Here is a 17,076-nt window from a genome sequence, read left to right as displayed (position 1 = left end):
CTGATTTTGCTAGGTGAGATTTCTTTTACAAACGACTCTGCAATACGGTTTAATTTAATAGGGTATCGTTTATAACTTTTAAGCTTTCTGTTCATTTCTTCTTTGTTGTCGTCCAAAAGTAACATACCGAATATAATTGCTATAGGCAAACAATTCTTTTCCGCTTTAACGTCGATCATGCTTCTATACTTGAAGCGTTGTACTTCTTCAGCAGTCATTCTAGAGGGGTTGCGATGATACCCTCGGCCCGACATCTCATGTAGAAGGTATGCTCGAACACCCAACACATCCGTTGAATGGAAAACAGTAGTACTTTGCTGCACTTTTTCCAGATGGGCGAAAATGATGGGTACGTTGAGTGCAGAAAGAGGCCGAATTCCTATGAAGATTGGTCGGTGATTTGGATTATCATGAAGAAATAACTTCATAACAATTTTATCGCCATCTTTTGACTCCATTCGAACTATTTTAAGTACCTGAAAATAACAAAATCGATGATAATTAATAAAACACCCAGAAAATTATTTGTGCTATAGAATTTACCTCATCAAAGGCATCTTCCATCCAATTTTCGTTTTCCATGTTGTTTTCGGGTTTCTTTAATTGAAACTCAATCTCCAACTGCGTATAATTAAAGTGTGCATTGTGAGATTTGAGTTTTTCAATCACCGAAATATTTTTAGTCGTCTGAATTGGATCAATTGTTTCAATTCCACCTCCTTGTTGTAAAACAGATGCATCTTGATCATGATCATCATCACTTTCACTTGAACATAAGTCAATGATATTATCCTCTTTTCCAACATATCTAATAATACTGGCTCTCTGATGAGGCGAACGTGAACGATCATCATGTTGTCCGGTAGTACTCTGATATTTTCTCTTACCAGAGAGAATTCGGCATAGACTGTCAGATATTCCTGAACATTCTCCATGAGCTACAACGCACTCGAGTAATCTTTTTCTCTCGGTATAGGTGAGACACGTTCCATTATTCACATCACTTTCAATCCGTTTAATTACTTTTTTAAGGAAAACTTGACCGTCTTTATTCTCAATAATTGCAATTAAATCGCTTACCGATTTGGTAAGTGAAATAAAATTCATTATCTCGGACAAAGACATGTTGTTGAGATGATTCATTGTAAAGAAAACACTTGCACTTTTGACGACAAACTGTTGAAATTCTAAAATGCAGCTGCATTTTTATAGATAAAATATGTTAACTCAGCAATTTAAAATCATAAGAAAAAATTTTGTTTATCAGCAAAATTTTCTTTTAAGAATTTCACAACATGATGAATTTCATTCATATCCAGCAGGCAGACACCTGCAAATGTGCAAGCGTTTCATTAACCTATTTACTCTTAAAAGACATTAATATTGTGCAAACCATGCATTAATTATGCTGGAATATTCTTAAAAGCTGATGACAAATATTTTCTTCCTCAGCATTTCTTTTGGAATTTCACAACATTATGAAATTTACCGTATTTAATTTCTCACTTCCCAACATATAAAAGGTATCATCCTCATGTGACCGCTTCATTTTTTTTAAATGGAAAATGTGCAATCGTTTCATTTACTCACTTACTACAACAAAGTCATCAACCTGTGATGACCAACCAATTGTGCGGATCAAATTTTTGCATTCATATTTTACTCGGTAAAATAAACAACTCAAATTATTGAGGTAGGTAAAATATGGTGACAAATATTTGCATGCTCAAAGTCTCGTTTGGAATTTCATAACATGAGAAAATGGCAAACTTATGAGTTGAAAATTTTTTAAAAACGCAATTCTATTGCAATAAAAATTTTAAAGTTGTTTATTTCTAAAAAAAATATATCATAAAAAACTTTACTCCGATCACAAATGATGTGTGATAAAGCGGGCAAAAAAAAACATGTGAAAATTATGCATGGGAGTAAATTGCATTTTTCCCCACACAATTAAGACACACAAGTGGTGATCATAGAGAGAGAGGAAAAAGACGAAAACTCCACATACAATTAATGCACGATTCAAAGCCAATATTTATTCATTGAAAATATATTGTCTTTTCCCCTCAAATAAAAGCCACATAATTCATGCACTTCATGAAGTGATCGCGAAAAAATGTATCGTCAGCGAAATTTTTCTCAGTGTCGCTTCAACCTTTCTTCGCTGCCAAGTGTCTGCTCAAATTTCCATTGAGCAATTTTTTTCTCGTCCGCGCTTCATTCATTTAATGTGTGTGATATGAATCATCAAGGTGGGGGTCGGATGTACGGTTCACAATTATGGTGGGCTGTCTGACAAGTCATTTATAGCCCAATGGTTAGAGCTTCGTACTGGGCACTCAAACCTTGTATGTTCAAATCTCATAAAAGACCAAGATTTTTTCCATTACAAAAATTACAGTAATTTAAATATTCAAACATTTAAAATCAATTCAAAGACGCGAAATCAATATGTCGGTGATCAAAAACGGTCAAATTGAATATTCAAAATTAAAAATCGTTAATAAATCAAATCCCAATATGGAGGAATAGAAATTCGGAATTCAAAATGGCGGTACAAAATTAAAAATGGTGGACAGAGAAAACAAGATGGTGGGATAAAAATTCAGAAATCAAAATGGCGGGTATAAATTAAAGATGGCGGACAAAAACAAAGATGGCGGAATAAAAACAATATGGCGGCGGATTTAAATTCAAAATGGAGGAATAAAATTCAATATGGCTGCTAAAATTCAATATGGTGGCTAAAATGTGACGTCATACAAAATAACAGCCTAAAACATGACGTACTTCAATATGGCGGACAAAATAAAATTTTCAAAATGGCGTCCACAACATGACGTCACCACAACACGCGTCACTACAAAAATGATGACTTCAGAGGGGGAAGGTACTCTCGAGACGTAATTGATGACGTCATAAGGGAACTTTAAATGATGACGTAACAGACCGATGCTCCACAAACATAAAAATGCTGACTAAGCAACAGTCTCCAGCGGCTACCATACTACTCCTTTATAATCAATAAAAAACACAAAATCTGTAGCATTTTTACAAAAAAAAGAAGAAAAATGCAGCTTCCACAAGAAATATGATATTTAAATAAAAGATTGAAAACGGAATTGAATTTTCTATGAATCTTAAGGGGGGTCTCTTTTGAGAGCTGGTGAAATTAAATATTTTAATTTTTCTTGGGGTTTTTCTTAAACTCGGTTTTCAAGTGTTGGTGACATTTAAAGACTTATCATTAAAGAGTAAGAAAATCACTTTCCGCCATCTTAGATGCGACGCCATCTTGAGATTTTCCTCAAAACACAAAGGTAGGTTTTTCTCAGGATCTACTGGATGGATTTTGATGGGGTAAAAAGCAAATGAAAGAGGACATACCAATGCAGATTTTGATGTACCAGAATTTTGAATTTCCATTCTGGGGCTGAGAAAAGTGGAAAAATGTGACTTTTGTTCACAAGTTTTTGACATTTTTGCACTTTTCTCAGCCCCAGAATGGAAATTCAAAATTCTGGTACATCAAAATCTGCACGGGTATATCCTCTTTTATTTGCTTTTTACCCCATCAAAATCCATCCAGTAGATCCTGAGAAAAACCTACCTTTGTGTTTTAGGGCAGTTCTGCGGAAAAGTCGGAAAATCACAAGATGGCGTCGCACTTAAAATGGCAAAAAGTGATTTTCTTACACTTCAATAACTAGGCTACAAATGTAACCATCATCGGATATCCGAGTTTAAGAAACCCCAAGAAAATGACAACATTAAAAATGTGTAAATTCTAACAGATTTTCCAAGAGACCCCCCTTAATGCATGCGGTGTGCTACTAACTGAATAAATTGTTTCAGAGTGTCTGAGGAAATATGAAGAACATTAAATAAACCTCTGGCTCATGTACATAAATGTAATGTAATTCGATGAAGATATGTAAAGTGATTGTGCGAATGTGATTCATGTGTGTAGTTTTGTGTGAAAATGAGAGGAGTGAGATGTGCATGAAAAAGGAGAGTTTAATGGATTGAGAAGACATCGATTGGGTCGTGTGAAGATCATTTATAGTTTATGAGAGCAGTATTAAAAATAAAATGTAAAAGTAAAAACATTCCTTTGGTCATAAGAAGGAGGTTAGACACCGGGGTAAGGGGGGAGGGGGATTTGTAGGAAAAGATCACGCAAAGAATAAATCGCACAAGATTTGCAGTATCTTTTCATGTTTGAGAGACATTAAGACGGTGAATGAGGGTGATTAGTCAATAATTCTCTTTACTGGATTTTAACTTTGCTTTCCGCCAAGTCTGACTACTTTACCTGCCTGATACGTTAGCCTAGATAACGCATCTCTTCTCTCACACGGGTGTCATTCTAATTGAGTGCTATTGGACAAATGATTGCTGAAAAAGCTTTGAGAATTTCCCTTTTTCAGTTTCACTCTGCGCCACTTTTTGGCCTCGCGTCTTTCACCCATTCTACATCGTGAGTGTCTGGCGTTTTGTAGGCAAAAAAAAAAAGAAAAAGAAACAAGGAGGGGGTCCTTAAGTACTTTTTGTGTTTTGTCTATTTGGCATGGAATTAATTATTGGCACACTATACAGCATATATTGCTGTATGCTTCGTTTTTTATTGGCAACCTGAGGGTATTGGATGCGAATTCATTTCTCTTCTATGTTGATTTGATTCTTCGATATACCACCAATAAAAGCAATTTATTTGCCTTGAGACAATTTCACTTATAATTGTTTTACATGAATCGTGGTCTCAAATTTCCTTTTTCCCCACACTTGAATTGTTATGTATGGTATACTTCCATATGGGAGTTGCTCCATGGGTTCATGCGGTGATGATTAAGGTGTTTGTTATGATTTTGATGGGAAGTTTCCATTTAATTTTCTGTCACTCTATAATTGGTTTAGTTATTGCTCAATGCGAAATTAGATTACCATTTTGCGATTTTAATTGTAAAATGCTGAAAGTGCAAGTGTTGATTTTTCCATTGATTGCAAATTCCTACAAAAAAAAATTCTTTGAAAGCTCTCTATTTATGTTGGTATGTAGTTAATTGGAAAACTTTCGGATATTAATCTGTGAGGGGAATAAAGATGAGTTTGCCAATTTTAAAGTCTGATTTAAAAAATTTTAACTCACATCATACCTAAAAAACTGACTTAAAACCTTAAGAACGACTTCAAAACTGACTTAAAATTTTAGGCCCGACTGCGAATTCCTCCCTTTGTTTTATTTTATTTATTTATATAATTTTATTTTATTTTATTTCAATTTTTTAAAATTTTTATTTATTTATTTTTTATTTTCTTTTATTTATTTAATTTAATTTTATTTTATTTTAAAAATTTTAAGTCAGACTTAAAAAAAACTGACTTAAAACTTTAAGAAATCTTCTTAAGAATGACTCAAGTTTTTTTTTTTTAAATTCTATAAGTTTTCTTAAGAATGCCTTAAGTTTTCATAAGATTTTATAGGATTTCTTAAGGAAAAACTTAAGTTTCTTAGGAAAAGTTTAAGATTCTTAAGTTCTTTTTAACGAAAACTTAGGTTTTTCAAAGAAAATCGAGGAAAATGCATATTTATGATGATTTTTGCGAATTTCAATGCTCGAAGACGAATAGAAAAGAATAATTGAAAAATGTACATTTATCCCGATTCAGCCTGACAGAAGAAATCTTAATTTTCGCTAAAGAAAACTTAAAAATCTTAAATTGTAAAATAATCTTAATTTTAAAGAAAACTAAAGATTCTTCAGAAAACTTAAGTCTCTGACTAGTGAATTTCACTTTAAGTTTGAATTGTTAAAGGGAATCTTTGCGTTTAGAATTTTCAATACATTGTTGAAATTATAAATTACACTTGAGTACGGAACAAGCACGTTTGCATCCGTACACTCTGTCTTCTAAATCTGATTTATAATTTTTACCGCCAAATCTAACATTTTCCCCTTAGTTCTTTAACCCGTTAACGTTTTTTGGGTCATACCCTGACCCAAAACGAAAATGATTTTTTAGAGATACTTCTAGTTAATATTTTTGGATGCTTTCTTCGCCAGTATAAAGCTAAAGGATCAACCTTTCAAGACATATTTTTTTGATTCGTCCAATAAATTTCTTTATAGTCGATTTTTTGCACCAAACTTGGGAAAAATTGGTCGATTTTCATCACTTTGAAAATCAGTATTTTTTTCTATTTTATAATTTTCCGATAGTCTAAATCGACTTGAATCTTATAAATAGACTAAATAACAAGAAAAAATTGCTTTATGAGAACCTTGAAAGTTGAACCAATTTTCCAAAAAGCTTTTCCAAACTTTTTGGGTCAGCATATGACCCAATGGACGGGAAGGGATACAAAACGCGGAATTTTTGACAACTCATTTCCCATACATAAACAGTGCGGTGAAGTGGCTAGATGAGCCACGATTTTCAGTGATTTGAGTGATTTCCTGGCCAGAATCTCTGGCCAGGATGTGTTCTGATGGAGGGATGGGTATCCTCCTTTAGTGTTGTGTTAAGTTTAATGCAATTTTGTGGTAAATAAGTGGTAAATTTAACGCAAAACCGTGGCAAGGTACGTGTTTTCAGTGTGGAGAAGCGGCTGGATGTGCCACGAATTTCGGTGATTTGAGCGATTTCCTGGCCAGAATCTCTAGCTGGGATGTGTTCTGATGGAGGAATGTGTATCCCCCTTTAGTGTTCCGTTAAGTTTTATCCAAATATGTCCCAAATAAGTGGTAAATTGACCGTAAAACTGTGGCAAGGTGCGTGTTTAGAGGAACCTTCACCTGGGATGACACTGAAAATCCTGACCAAACCACTTCTGGTCGGTCTGATTCTCATTGTAGTTCATCCCAGGGTGCTTCCAAGGCATCTTGGGGGTAACATTACCGGCCACGGACACAGAGTGCTTCTTAATTGTGAATATCAAAAATACGTGTTTTGTATCCCTTGCGGTCCATTGGGTCATATGCTGACCCAAAGCTTTTCCGGAAAATCCGTAAGTTGGAAAATTTTTTTTTCGACTGAAATTCATATAATTAGGCCCAAAGAGTTAGAAAATAGCAAAATTTCCAAAATCGGCCCAGCAGTTCTAGGCGCGGACCTTAAAGGGTTAAATTCACCACTCGAACTCACCACCGTACTTGTCCCGCTTCGAGTGCGCGCTAAATTCAAATAATATTTTTCATCAATTTCCGGAACAACGCGTCTGGCAGTATCGACGCTCTACCCTCAATTCTTTCCAACACCCACCGTTAAACAATGAACATTGTACTTGAACTTAACGAACTTTTCACTTAACTTTAAAATTTTTTGTGTGATATTTTCGCGCTCACTATTGATCAGCTGTGTATACCTTGTATGCTGAATTACATTTAGTTTTGCTGATTCTATTGAGTAAAAGATTTTGTGTGTTACAATAGGAAAACGGCATTCCATCGGAGTGTTTTGTTGTTTTAGTAATTTGACACCTACATGTAGCACGATTTTAATTGAATTACAAGCTGTATGGTTTGTGCGGAGATTTGCGCGGTGAAAGAAAAATCTGCGCGAGGATAGGAAACAAAGTGAATTTATTGTCGTTGGCGGTGATTACAATTTATTTTTTTCATCAGAGCAAGGGGGCCAAAAGGGGACGACGGGGTATTTTTTTTAAATTAATTGGTTTTTCAATGTGGGTACAATACGCGAAAAAGGGGGTATGCCCGAAAGGTTATGATGTGAATGTGAGAAAGATGTTCGTTTTTGGGGTTACACCGCAAGACTTTTGCTTTTCCTTGTTGCAATCGCAAAAATTTATCAGTTTATGAAATTTCTACTTGAACAAAAAGAAGGTAGAAAAGGTAGGTACTCAATATGTCTCTGTTGTGTGTTCAATGCTTTTTGAAGGTGAAAAAAGAGTTTCTGTTTATTTATCTTGAACGTACAATCAATTGAGAGGGAAAATTTTCTCATACCAAAAAGAGATAGATGTTTTTTTTTTTACTCAATGTGGGTAAAATGCATCAGCAAAAGTTTTCATTTTATATACAAGCCTGCCTTCCTTTCAGGTGGAATCAAATTACGCACTGGCGCGGTGTCAAGTGTGTGGCTAACTCTCGAAATGTCCAATCTATTGTGAATTTAGTGGCTTAAAGGAAAGGTCTTTTTTCTTCTGTTGCTGCACCATTCCCGGGCACCTCCTCATGCACACATCGTGCAGATAAATTGGTCGTTCAGTCATTGAGCAAGAAAGTGCATTGCAGAAGCACATACATAGTGCGGTTTTCACATTATGAACTCCACAAGAGTCACACAATGCATACAATTTCATTTACTTTGAAAATTTTCACCGCACTAGGTCAAACTATTCTAGACTACGCGGAGAGATTATTTTGTTGGGTGTAGTTTGAGGTACAAAACAAGAAGAAAAAAAGAATCAGCGGCAAAGGTGAAGATATTTTTTGTCTTTTCGGTCGTCTTGTGAACTTATGGTTTCAATTGCAACATAAACTCCTTTCGGTTTTTCTCACACACAAAAACACGAACTCCCCAATGAGCCATTCTCAATTTCTCAAGAGTTTCCAATTCAAATATGGAATCCACATGGACCAAATTGCCTCTCTAGCACACACACGGCACGGGGAGACAATCAATAATGAATACGTGAGCTTGATCTCTCAGAGAATATAAATGGAGACACACAAATCCTTTAATAATGAAGAATTGTTAAATTCAATGGATTCGTTTTACTTTCGATATATTTTAAATGGGTGAATCATTTCAAGGGGTTTTGAATTGTAATCTTTTGAGGTGGGGCTAAATAAATCACTGAGATATCTTCTAAATCACTAAGCGGTGATCTTTTTGGCGGTTAGTAGTTTGAAATTTTAGAATTAGTTCTTTAGAAATTAATTGGTTTTATTTTTGTGAAATCTTCTTTAAGAAAAAAATTGACATTTGGGGCTAATTGATGCATCAATTTTCTCTAATATCAGTGCTTCAGTTAACATCTGTCAAAAACTAGATCTTGTCCTGCAAAAATTGGATTTATTTTATGAAAAAAGCGTTCAATACACCTAAAGGAATCTTGAGTAAACTGTGCTGAACCTTCTCGCCCCAAAAATGTTGCAAATTGCCCCAATGTACTAATTTTTGTTCTTTTTAAATTAAGACGACAAAAAAGGTTCTTTAGCACAACGTCTCTACAAAATTGAGATAAAACTATATTAAAAGAAGATTAATTCTTCAAAAACTGTAACAGTTAGCCCCCTTCTCCCCTATTTCTAATAAGAAATTGTCAATTTTTATTTTTTTCAAATGCCTCTCATGGCTTTTAATATCTTGCAAAGCTCCATTTATTGACCCCCGTTCTTCAATCCTCCACAAACATAGAGCTATGATTCATGCTCCGTCCATTCACGCGTTGACCAAAGGAGAGTGAGGCGAAAGATAAAACAATCTTTGGCTGCTGCAGTGAGATTGAAAATTGCGTTTGTGTGTCTATTTGCAGCATTTATTGGTTTCTTCGCGTCTCTCCGTGACATCTAAATCTCTGACATTTGAAAGTAATTGAAGCTCAAAATGATCATTTATTCCATTTTGTTTTCTTATCTATATCGACGCTGTGATTTTTTTGTTGCCCCCTTCCTGCATCAAATGCCGGCATTTTCATTGGAATCGCATTTCTCAATCAACTTTGAGCAATTAGATTTTTGTTTGATTGGGCGTTTTCCCCTAAAATGGGCAAAAAGTGAAAATATATCTGTACACATAGCGTGCACACGTGAGAATTGATGATGGTGACAAAGAAGTAAATTTATGATTTATCTAATTAGTGGGGATTTTATATCTTCATCAATTCAAGTTTTTCTCAACTGTCCTCGATTGGGATGAAATTCTCTTCTCGATGTTATGTTTTTATCAACTCTCGAAAATCTCACTGCACAAGTTAGAGATGATTTCAGAAGAGGAGTGAGAAGGAGGTAATAGAGTAAGAAAAAAAAACCCCACGTGGAATATACGTTTCATTCCCAGAGATATAATGGGAAAATAATTATTTTGAATAGTTTGAGCGATCGTGGGGTCTTGTTGGGAGAGTCAGGATGGGATGTTTTTTTTTTGCGCGCTCCAAAGGGCCAACAAATGGGAGACACCCTGAGGTCAATTCTTTCTTTCTCTCTCTCGGAGTTATTATGTAATTGTTTCTTTGGGATCTTTCTTTCTATTATATGTGTGGTGCTCCATTGAACAACCCTCGGGGGAGAGAAGAAACCTTTATGCATCCATCACGTTTCTCTATTTTCTTTCTCAAACTCTTCGCCCGAGTGAGTTTGTCGAGGAAAAAGACCACAAAAATGTGCCACAAAGTGCAGTGGTTTAGATGCTTTCTGTTTAGCATAAAGTGCAGCATTTAGTGAAAAGAAAAAATAGTGAATAAGTAAATTAAGAGGGATTTTTACATCAGGGATCCATAGAACAGCCGATTCTTTTAATTGATTTCTATCCAAAAATGAATCATAGTTAAATATTTAAAGTAAGTATCTCTGATGCAAGATTAAAACCAAAATAATTAGTTTTATTATGTAAAATAAACATTTTGGTGTAGATTCTGATACATATAAATCTTTTCTATTCTTTTCTTACAATTCGTCAGTTATAAAATTTTTGGTATTCTGAGAAAAATCTTATCTAATTTTTGAATGAAAATTAATTTTCTAGGCTTTTCAAAAATCTTTTGGTCTATTTTCCTGAACAACAAATTCTTTGTTTTTGTTTTCTAGAACGACAATAGAACGATTTAAAAACGGCCATTTGTCAAAATCTTACAGGAACTTTTCAGTTGTTAGAAAAGGAAAGAAAAGGTTTTTATCACTATCTACCCCTTTATTTACTAAAAAAAATTTTTTTTAAAAGAAATTATAAAGCGATTACAAAATTAAACTGAAAATATTTTTCTTTAATCTCAAAATCTTTTTATATAGCTCTCGTGATAGCCTGCTCATTGTATTTTCCGTAGCTCATTCTTTATTAAAATCTGTCAAAATTTCTATTTTAGGTTTACAAAGCTAAAGAGGAAAACTCAATTTCTTAATTTAGTTTTCTTAAACATAAAGATCTGTTTAGATCTCCTCAATGACTTTTTGATTTTCTTAAAGAAACCTAACAAAATTTTTATTTTTTCATTAAAGCTGGGAAATAAATTTGAAAAAAATATCAAGTTTATGATTTAATAAAGTTTTTTTTTTCAAGTCTTCAAGGAATCGTTTTTAAATCAATTTTTTTTATATTAGAAGTCTTTTTGGAGCTTTATTTTATAAAATACAAAAATAATGAATATACATATTAAAAGTCTATTTATTGACTGTTTCGTACAACGATTTTTCACCTAAAATAAGAAAAAGGCTTCTATATAAGACTCCCACTATAATTCTAACTAATTCTTCCAATTCTATCTCAACTATATTTTAACATTTTCAATTAAATTCTTATAAAATTTCTTTTCAAACATCTTGCCTACCCCATTTTGTGCACATGAGTTCCTAAATGATTACACCATAATATCGGGCAATGTGAATTACGCGAAATAAAAAAAATAGAAGTGATGTAGTCCCAGAAAAGGTGAAAAGAATGGGAGAGCAACATGACTCTTATGCTATTAATCAGAAGCACCAGAATGCAAGACTGCGCGGGATTTTTCCTCCAATCTCTTTGAAATCTCTTCAAGATCGTGATCGACTTGGAAAATATTCCTTCATTTTGTTGATGCTACATATACCTACATATATAATTTATTGAGGAGTTTTCAGGGCAAAATGTGCGGTGGCTTTTATTGTTTGTTGTCCAAAAAGATTAGCGTGTTTTGCCTTTAGGAGGAAACGGCAGTTTTTCAAGCTTTTTCAATTGACAAGGAGGAGAGTTGGAAGTAGCGGGTGGAATGTCTTTCTCTTTGAAATGTGTGGATAAATATGCAAAATACCTCGGAACTAGAGAGCAGTGCGATGAAGAAATTAATAATTCATGCTTATTGTGGCAAATTAATAATTTTCTCGTGAGACATTTAACTGTAACTAGTGTAGACTTTGCCATTATGGCTTCATCCGCATAAAGAGTGGGTACATGCTACATATTTTGTGCAGATATAATTAAGGGCGTATAGCAGTAATTGCGTGTATTGAGTGATTTTGAGGTGTAGCTTTTTAGTCTAAATTCTAAATGTCAGTGATCGTGATCTTTTATCTCCCAGCGAACATGAGTAATAATATTCTAGAGAGAGAGGGTTTTACATGCCATATGGACGTTAAATGCAATTTTCAAATAAAATTACATTTTTGGTTCTCACCGTACGCGCGCGGTAAACTTCTTTATGGAGACTTCATGTCCGAAAAAGTAAAACTTCACCTTTGTGACTTTTTGAGGCTGTTGCTCTCATGAATGAAGATCGTTGGGAGCTTTTTTTTTACTTCAGTGGGCCTGAGAGTGTAACCTACCAAAGTTGCGCAGAGATACAATGGCGATAATAATAGGGAGGGAGCTTGTGGATGTTTAAACGATGAACGCGCGTGATGGTTGGTTTAGAAAATGAAAAATTACATCACGTGAAATGGGTTTCAACCTCAAAAAATTTATCAAAAAATAAGGTATATCGTATCATCGTTGAATTGAGACGCAATCATGACACTCAATTTATTAGCTTGGCCTTCTTGGGGGTCTCCACCTAGGCGAGGAATTGCTTTATTTATGATTTTCCGCACTTTCGAAATTCACATGGTTTACAATGTTCAGGCTTTTTTTTGCAACTAATCCTACATTTTATGATCTTCATTCTCGACCAAGGGGTGTTTATCTGGCGATGTTTTGGTTTTTTTAAGCGAATTATCCGAATATTTCCGAAGATCTGAATATTTGACTTCACATGAACATCTTTTGCTGAAAACCGAAAACTCAAAACCGAAAAAATCCAAAAACGTATTTAGGACTTATTTGATTTTTAGTATAAATTTACTACTTTTTGGTTTGAATTTAGTTCTTCTTTTTAGCCTTTAATAATCTTTTTTAAGTTTTGTTCCTAAATCTGTGCTGTTTTGCGACTTAAAACCTAATATTTATCGGCTTGAATTTAGTCTTTTTTGTTGAATTTACTCTTTTTTTGTTTGAGCTTAGAACTTTTTGTTTGAATTTACTACTTTTCTGTTTGATTTAAGAGTTTTATGCTTGATTTTATCATTTTTCGGCTTAGATTTATATTTGAATTTCCTTGGCAAATCATCCGAATATTAGCGAAGATCCGAATAATTTTATTCAGATAAACCCCCTCTTGTTCTCGATCCAAACGTTTAAATTATTTCAGAAGTTTCAAAAAGCCCATTAAAACCTTATTTAATCTTGGGTCATAAATTCTTATTCTAATGCTCAAGTAATACTCTGTGTCTCATGTAGATTTTGAGAGGCAGATATAGAAGAATTTTTGTCTGCTCTGGTGAGTATTGACACAAATGGTGTGTCTTTTTTGTGGTCTGTTTGGCTTTTGCTGTGTCGCTCTTTTGTGGTTTTGGAATGTGACGTTAAAAGACCCTATGAAAGTGTTCTAATTGCATTGAGTAGGTTTTAAATTTTCTACAAAATTGTAACATAAACTTGAGAATGTCCATTGTTTTAATTCTAAACAAGCACGCGGGATTCATTCTCAAAATGAAGAAAAGAAGACAACATGAAGAGAAAATTACCTGTAGAAATATTTTGTCTCACGTTGCATTTATGGATAATATATCGTGTCATATTATACATCTAAAGAGAGACCTTTTTTATCATTCATCGTGCGTAGAAAGGTGATTTTTAATTAATTTGTCACATTGTGATGTCCACGAAGAGTCTGCTTTTCATGTTTTATAAGACTTTGCTGTTTTTTTTTATGCTTCGCATCTCACCTATGGTGTGTGTTTTATGTCAGTAGAGCAGTGGATTAAATGATGATCTTCGTAAATCTTTTTTAGGATGCACACAAAATGCCGATTACACAAAAAAAGACACGATGTGGCGTCTCCATATAAATACTGAGAAAAAAAAACACATAAAATCATTAAAATGCTGCGTGTCGTGAGAAATCGAACATGAATGCGTTGTCCATTGAGTGATTGGTGTGTATGCAGCGTTGATTTGAGCATGAATGAAAGATTGGAAGTTAACTCCAATCATTGCCCAAGCTGAGTAATTCAACGTCTATTTTTTATTCAACATGAACTTCTCTTCATGTAAATTTTTCTATATGTTGTCTTAATTGTGCAAAATCAACATTATGCAGTGAAAGATGGCAAAGAGAGAGAGCACACAACTAAAACTACATATGCTGTGTTGCAAGAAGATAAATAGGAAATGCTAAATGCAAACTTTACTGGAATAATTAACGTATTGAAGTTGAAAACTGTGATTTTGAATTTTGTGCAATGACTCTAAAGCAACTGCACAGAGAAATGTCATGGAAGGAAATCTTTCTCGCTGCATATTGCTAATGCAAGAAGAATTTTTCAGAGTTTCTGTGTGCAAAATTCCACGCTGCTGTATGCATAAATACCGCACAAGACAAAATAAGAATGAAAAAAAAATGACAAAGCAATGAAATCATGGGATAAATTCCTCATTAGTCTTTGCCATTTTTGTCGCTCCATCGATTTTTCACGCAAAAAAAAAATCCCTCGCATGCATTTCATTTTAAAAGGGGAGAAAATACTCCAAATTCCTCCAGCTCTTTTCTATCAAATAATTATTTCCACACGCGTCTACTTGTGGAAATTTATGTACATTGTATTACATTAAACGCACAGTCCGGATGAAGGCATAATAAATAAGATTTGTTTCTACACACTGGAATATGTTGGGTTAATGCGCGTTGAAATTGTAATTTATAGAAGAAAAATATGCATATATTGCTAAAAGAAAATCAGGAAAATCCTTATGCAATGTTTGAATCATTAAATGTCTTTTAACATACTTTTTGTCTATTATTTAATTTTATTGCTTAAATGGTTAAAATAAGGAATTAATCTACTCAAGATTAGATCTCTTTAAGACGATTAAATCTGATTACGGAAATTTAGGGAATTTTAAATTTCTTAAATGCTTTCGTCTTACTAAAGGAATCAAGAATTCATTTAAAATTATTGCTTTGTGTTGTAAATTCATTAAAAGCTCTCCTGTAAGTTGAAAGCTTTGGAAAAATATTAAATTTCCATAAGAGTAATGGGGCGGAATTCACTACTCAGTCGGGCTTAAGATTTTAAGTCGGTTTTTAAGTAGGTCCTAAGGTTTTAAGTCAGTTTTAGCTGTGATTTTGTTTTTAAAGTCTGACTTAAAATTTTAAAGTCGGGCTTGGATTTTCCTGAGTTGTTCTGGAAGATATGTAAGATTTTCTCATTAAAGAACTATTTTATTTAATGTTATTTATTTTATATTATTTATTTATTTTATTTTATTTATTTTTATTTTATTTTAAAAATTTTAAGTCATACTTAAAAAAAAACTGACTTAAAACATTAAAACCGACTTAAAGTTTTAGGCCCGACTGAGAAGAAAACTCCGCCCGTTTTTTTTTAGTTTTTTAATAAAATCCTGTTAAAATTTAATTCTAAGAACTAAAGAATTATCGAAAATTAAGAAATACTCCTCAAATAACATTAAAGTCGCCTGATTAAGCTTTCTACAGGCAGCCGAAAGCCCTAAAAACTAATAATTATTAAATAAATTTTTCATTTTAAAATAATTATATTTAATATATAATCTAAATACATTCACTGAAAATTAAAATAAAAAATGTACTGGTAAGTTGACCAAGCTTACGGGAGCTGTGTTTCTTTCAGTGTACCAATTTTGTGAGAGCAAACTAGAACGCGAATTAATTTAAATACGCGCAAAGTCGAGAAAAGTTGAAAAGTCATCCCCCAAGGAATCTTTAAAACGCCATATCTCGGGAACGGCTCCATAGATTTTCGAGTTTGAGCTATCGTTGGAAAGGTTTTAACCTCAACTATAACATATTAAAATGTGAAGTAAATCGATAATGGCATTTTTGAAATATTCGAGTTCGAAATTTTCGAAAACTTTGATTCTGACTTTAGCGCCTCTCGCCGTCATTTCTCGAAGTTGCAATGTTCTAGACATTTGTAGGGTTTCACGAAACCTTTCATTTGCGCTTGAGTTGATCGAAATCGGACTTGTAGAACCCGAGATATGACATGCCAATTTTGAAAGGCTATATCTCGAGAACGGCGACATAAATTTTCTTCATTTTTGGCATGGAGCTAGATAATATGGTCAGCTATAATATATCAAAAAATGAAGCAAATCGATAATGGCGTTTTCGAGATATTCATCGAAAACTCATCGAAAATTTTGTTTTTGATTTTTGGCCCCCTAGCGGTCACTTTTGAAACTTCGTATGTTTCAGAGAGTTGTAGGGTTTGTTGATAGCTTTCATTTGACCCCGGGTTGATCAAAATCGGTCAAGCCGTTTTCGAGTTATGGTCGATTTTCGATGAAAAACTGTGGCGGCCATATTGACTAAACGGCTTGACCGATTTTCGAAAGTGAGGTATCGTTGGAAAGGTCTTGATGGCCCCTACAACATATAAAAATTTCAGATTTTTAGCTATTACCGGGGCTGAGATATAGCGAAAACAAAATTTTGAGGTTATTCAAAATGGCGGACGCAGGGGTGGGGGGTAAAATTTGACGTCATAATCGGACGTCTTCCAGTCGACTTTTAAACTTTGCCGTTTACCGCAAGTCTCTATCTATCGTCGTTCTCTTGCAATTTAACTTTGTACTACGGACGGCCGGCCGGCCGGAAAAAAAATTTTTTAGCGCATACGTTTTTTGGAATGTGGGGACCCTAATTCGTGCTCATCCCAAGTTTGAGCCCGATCTGACGACTTTCGATTTTGCTCGGTACACAAAAGCTGTGTCTGAAAGAAACACAGCTAAAAATTAAAGAAATAGCTCTAAACTCTTTTGGCCAGTGAAAATACAAAGTAGACAACCGAAAGCTCTGAAAAATCTGTTCTGTACTCTATCACGCACATAACCGTGTAA

The 17,076-nt window shown here is 33.9% G+C and overlaps 1 protein-coding gene across 1 annotated transcript in view; it reads right to left on the bottom strand.

The window, feature by feature from the left end:
- The window catches only part of LOC129786911 (uncharacterized), a 4,519-nt gene extending 2,670 nt beyond the window's left edge, over nucleotides 1-1,849 (bottom strand). The window contains exons 1-2 of the mRNA XM_055822167.1: nucleotides 544-1,849; nucleotides 190-476 (exon numbers count right to left, since the gene is read on the bottom strand). Coding sequence (XP_055678142.1) covers nucleotides 190-476; nucleotides 544-1,143 — 887 coding nt within the window. The 5' untranslated portion in view covers nucleotides 1,144-1,849. The remainder of the gene's footprint in view (nucleotides 1-189; nucleotides 477-543) is intronic.
- Nucleotides 1,850-17,076: the final 15,227 nt, after the last annotated feature.

The sequence above is a fragment of the Lutzomyia longipalpis genome, chromosome 1, assembly GCF_024334085.1.
Source record: "Lutzomyia longipalpis isolate SR_M1_2022 chromosome 1, ASM2433408v1".
NCBI classification, from domain to species: Eukaryota; Metazoa; Arthropoda; class Insecta; order Diptera; family Psychodidae; genus Lutzomyia; species Lutzomyia longipalpis.
The sequence above is the reverse complement of the archived record's forward strand: the minus strand, read 5'-3'. Positions and strand labels throughout refer to the sequence as shown.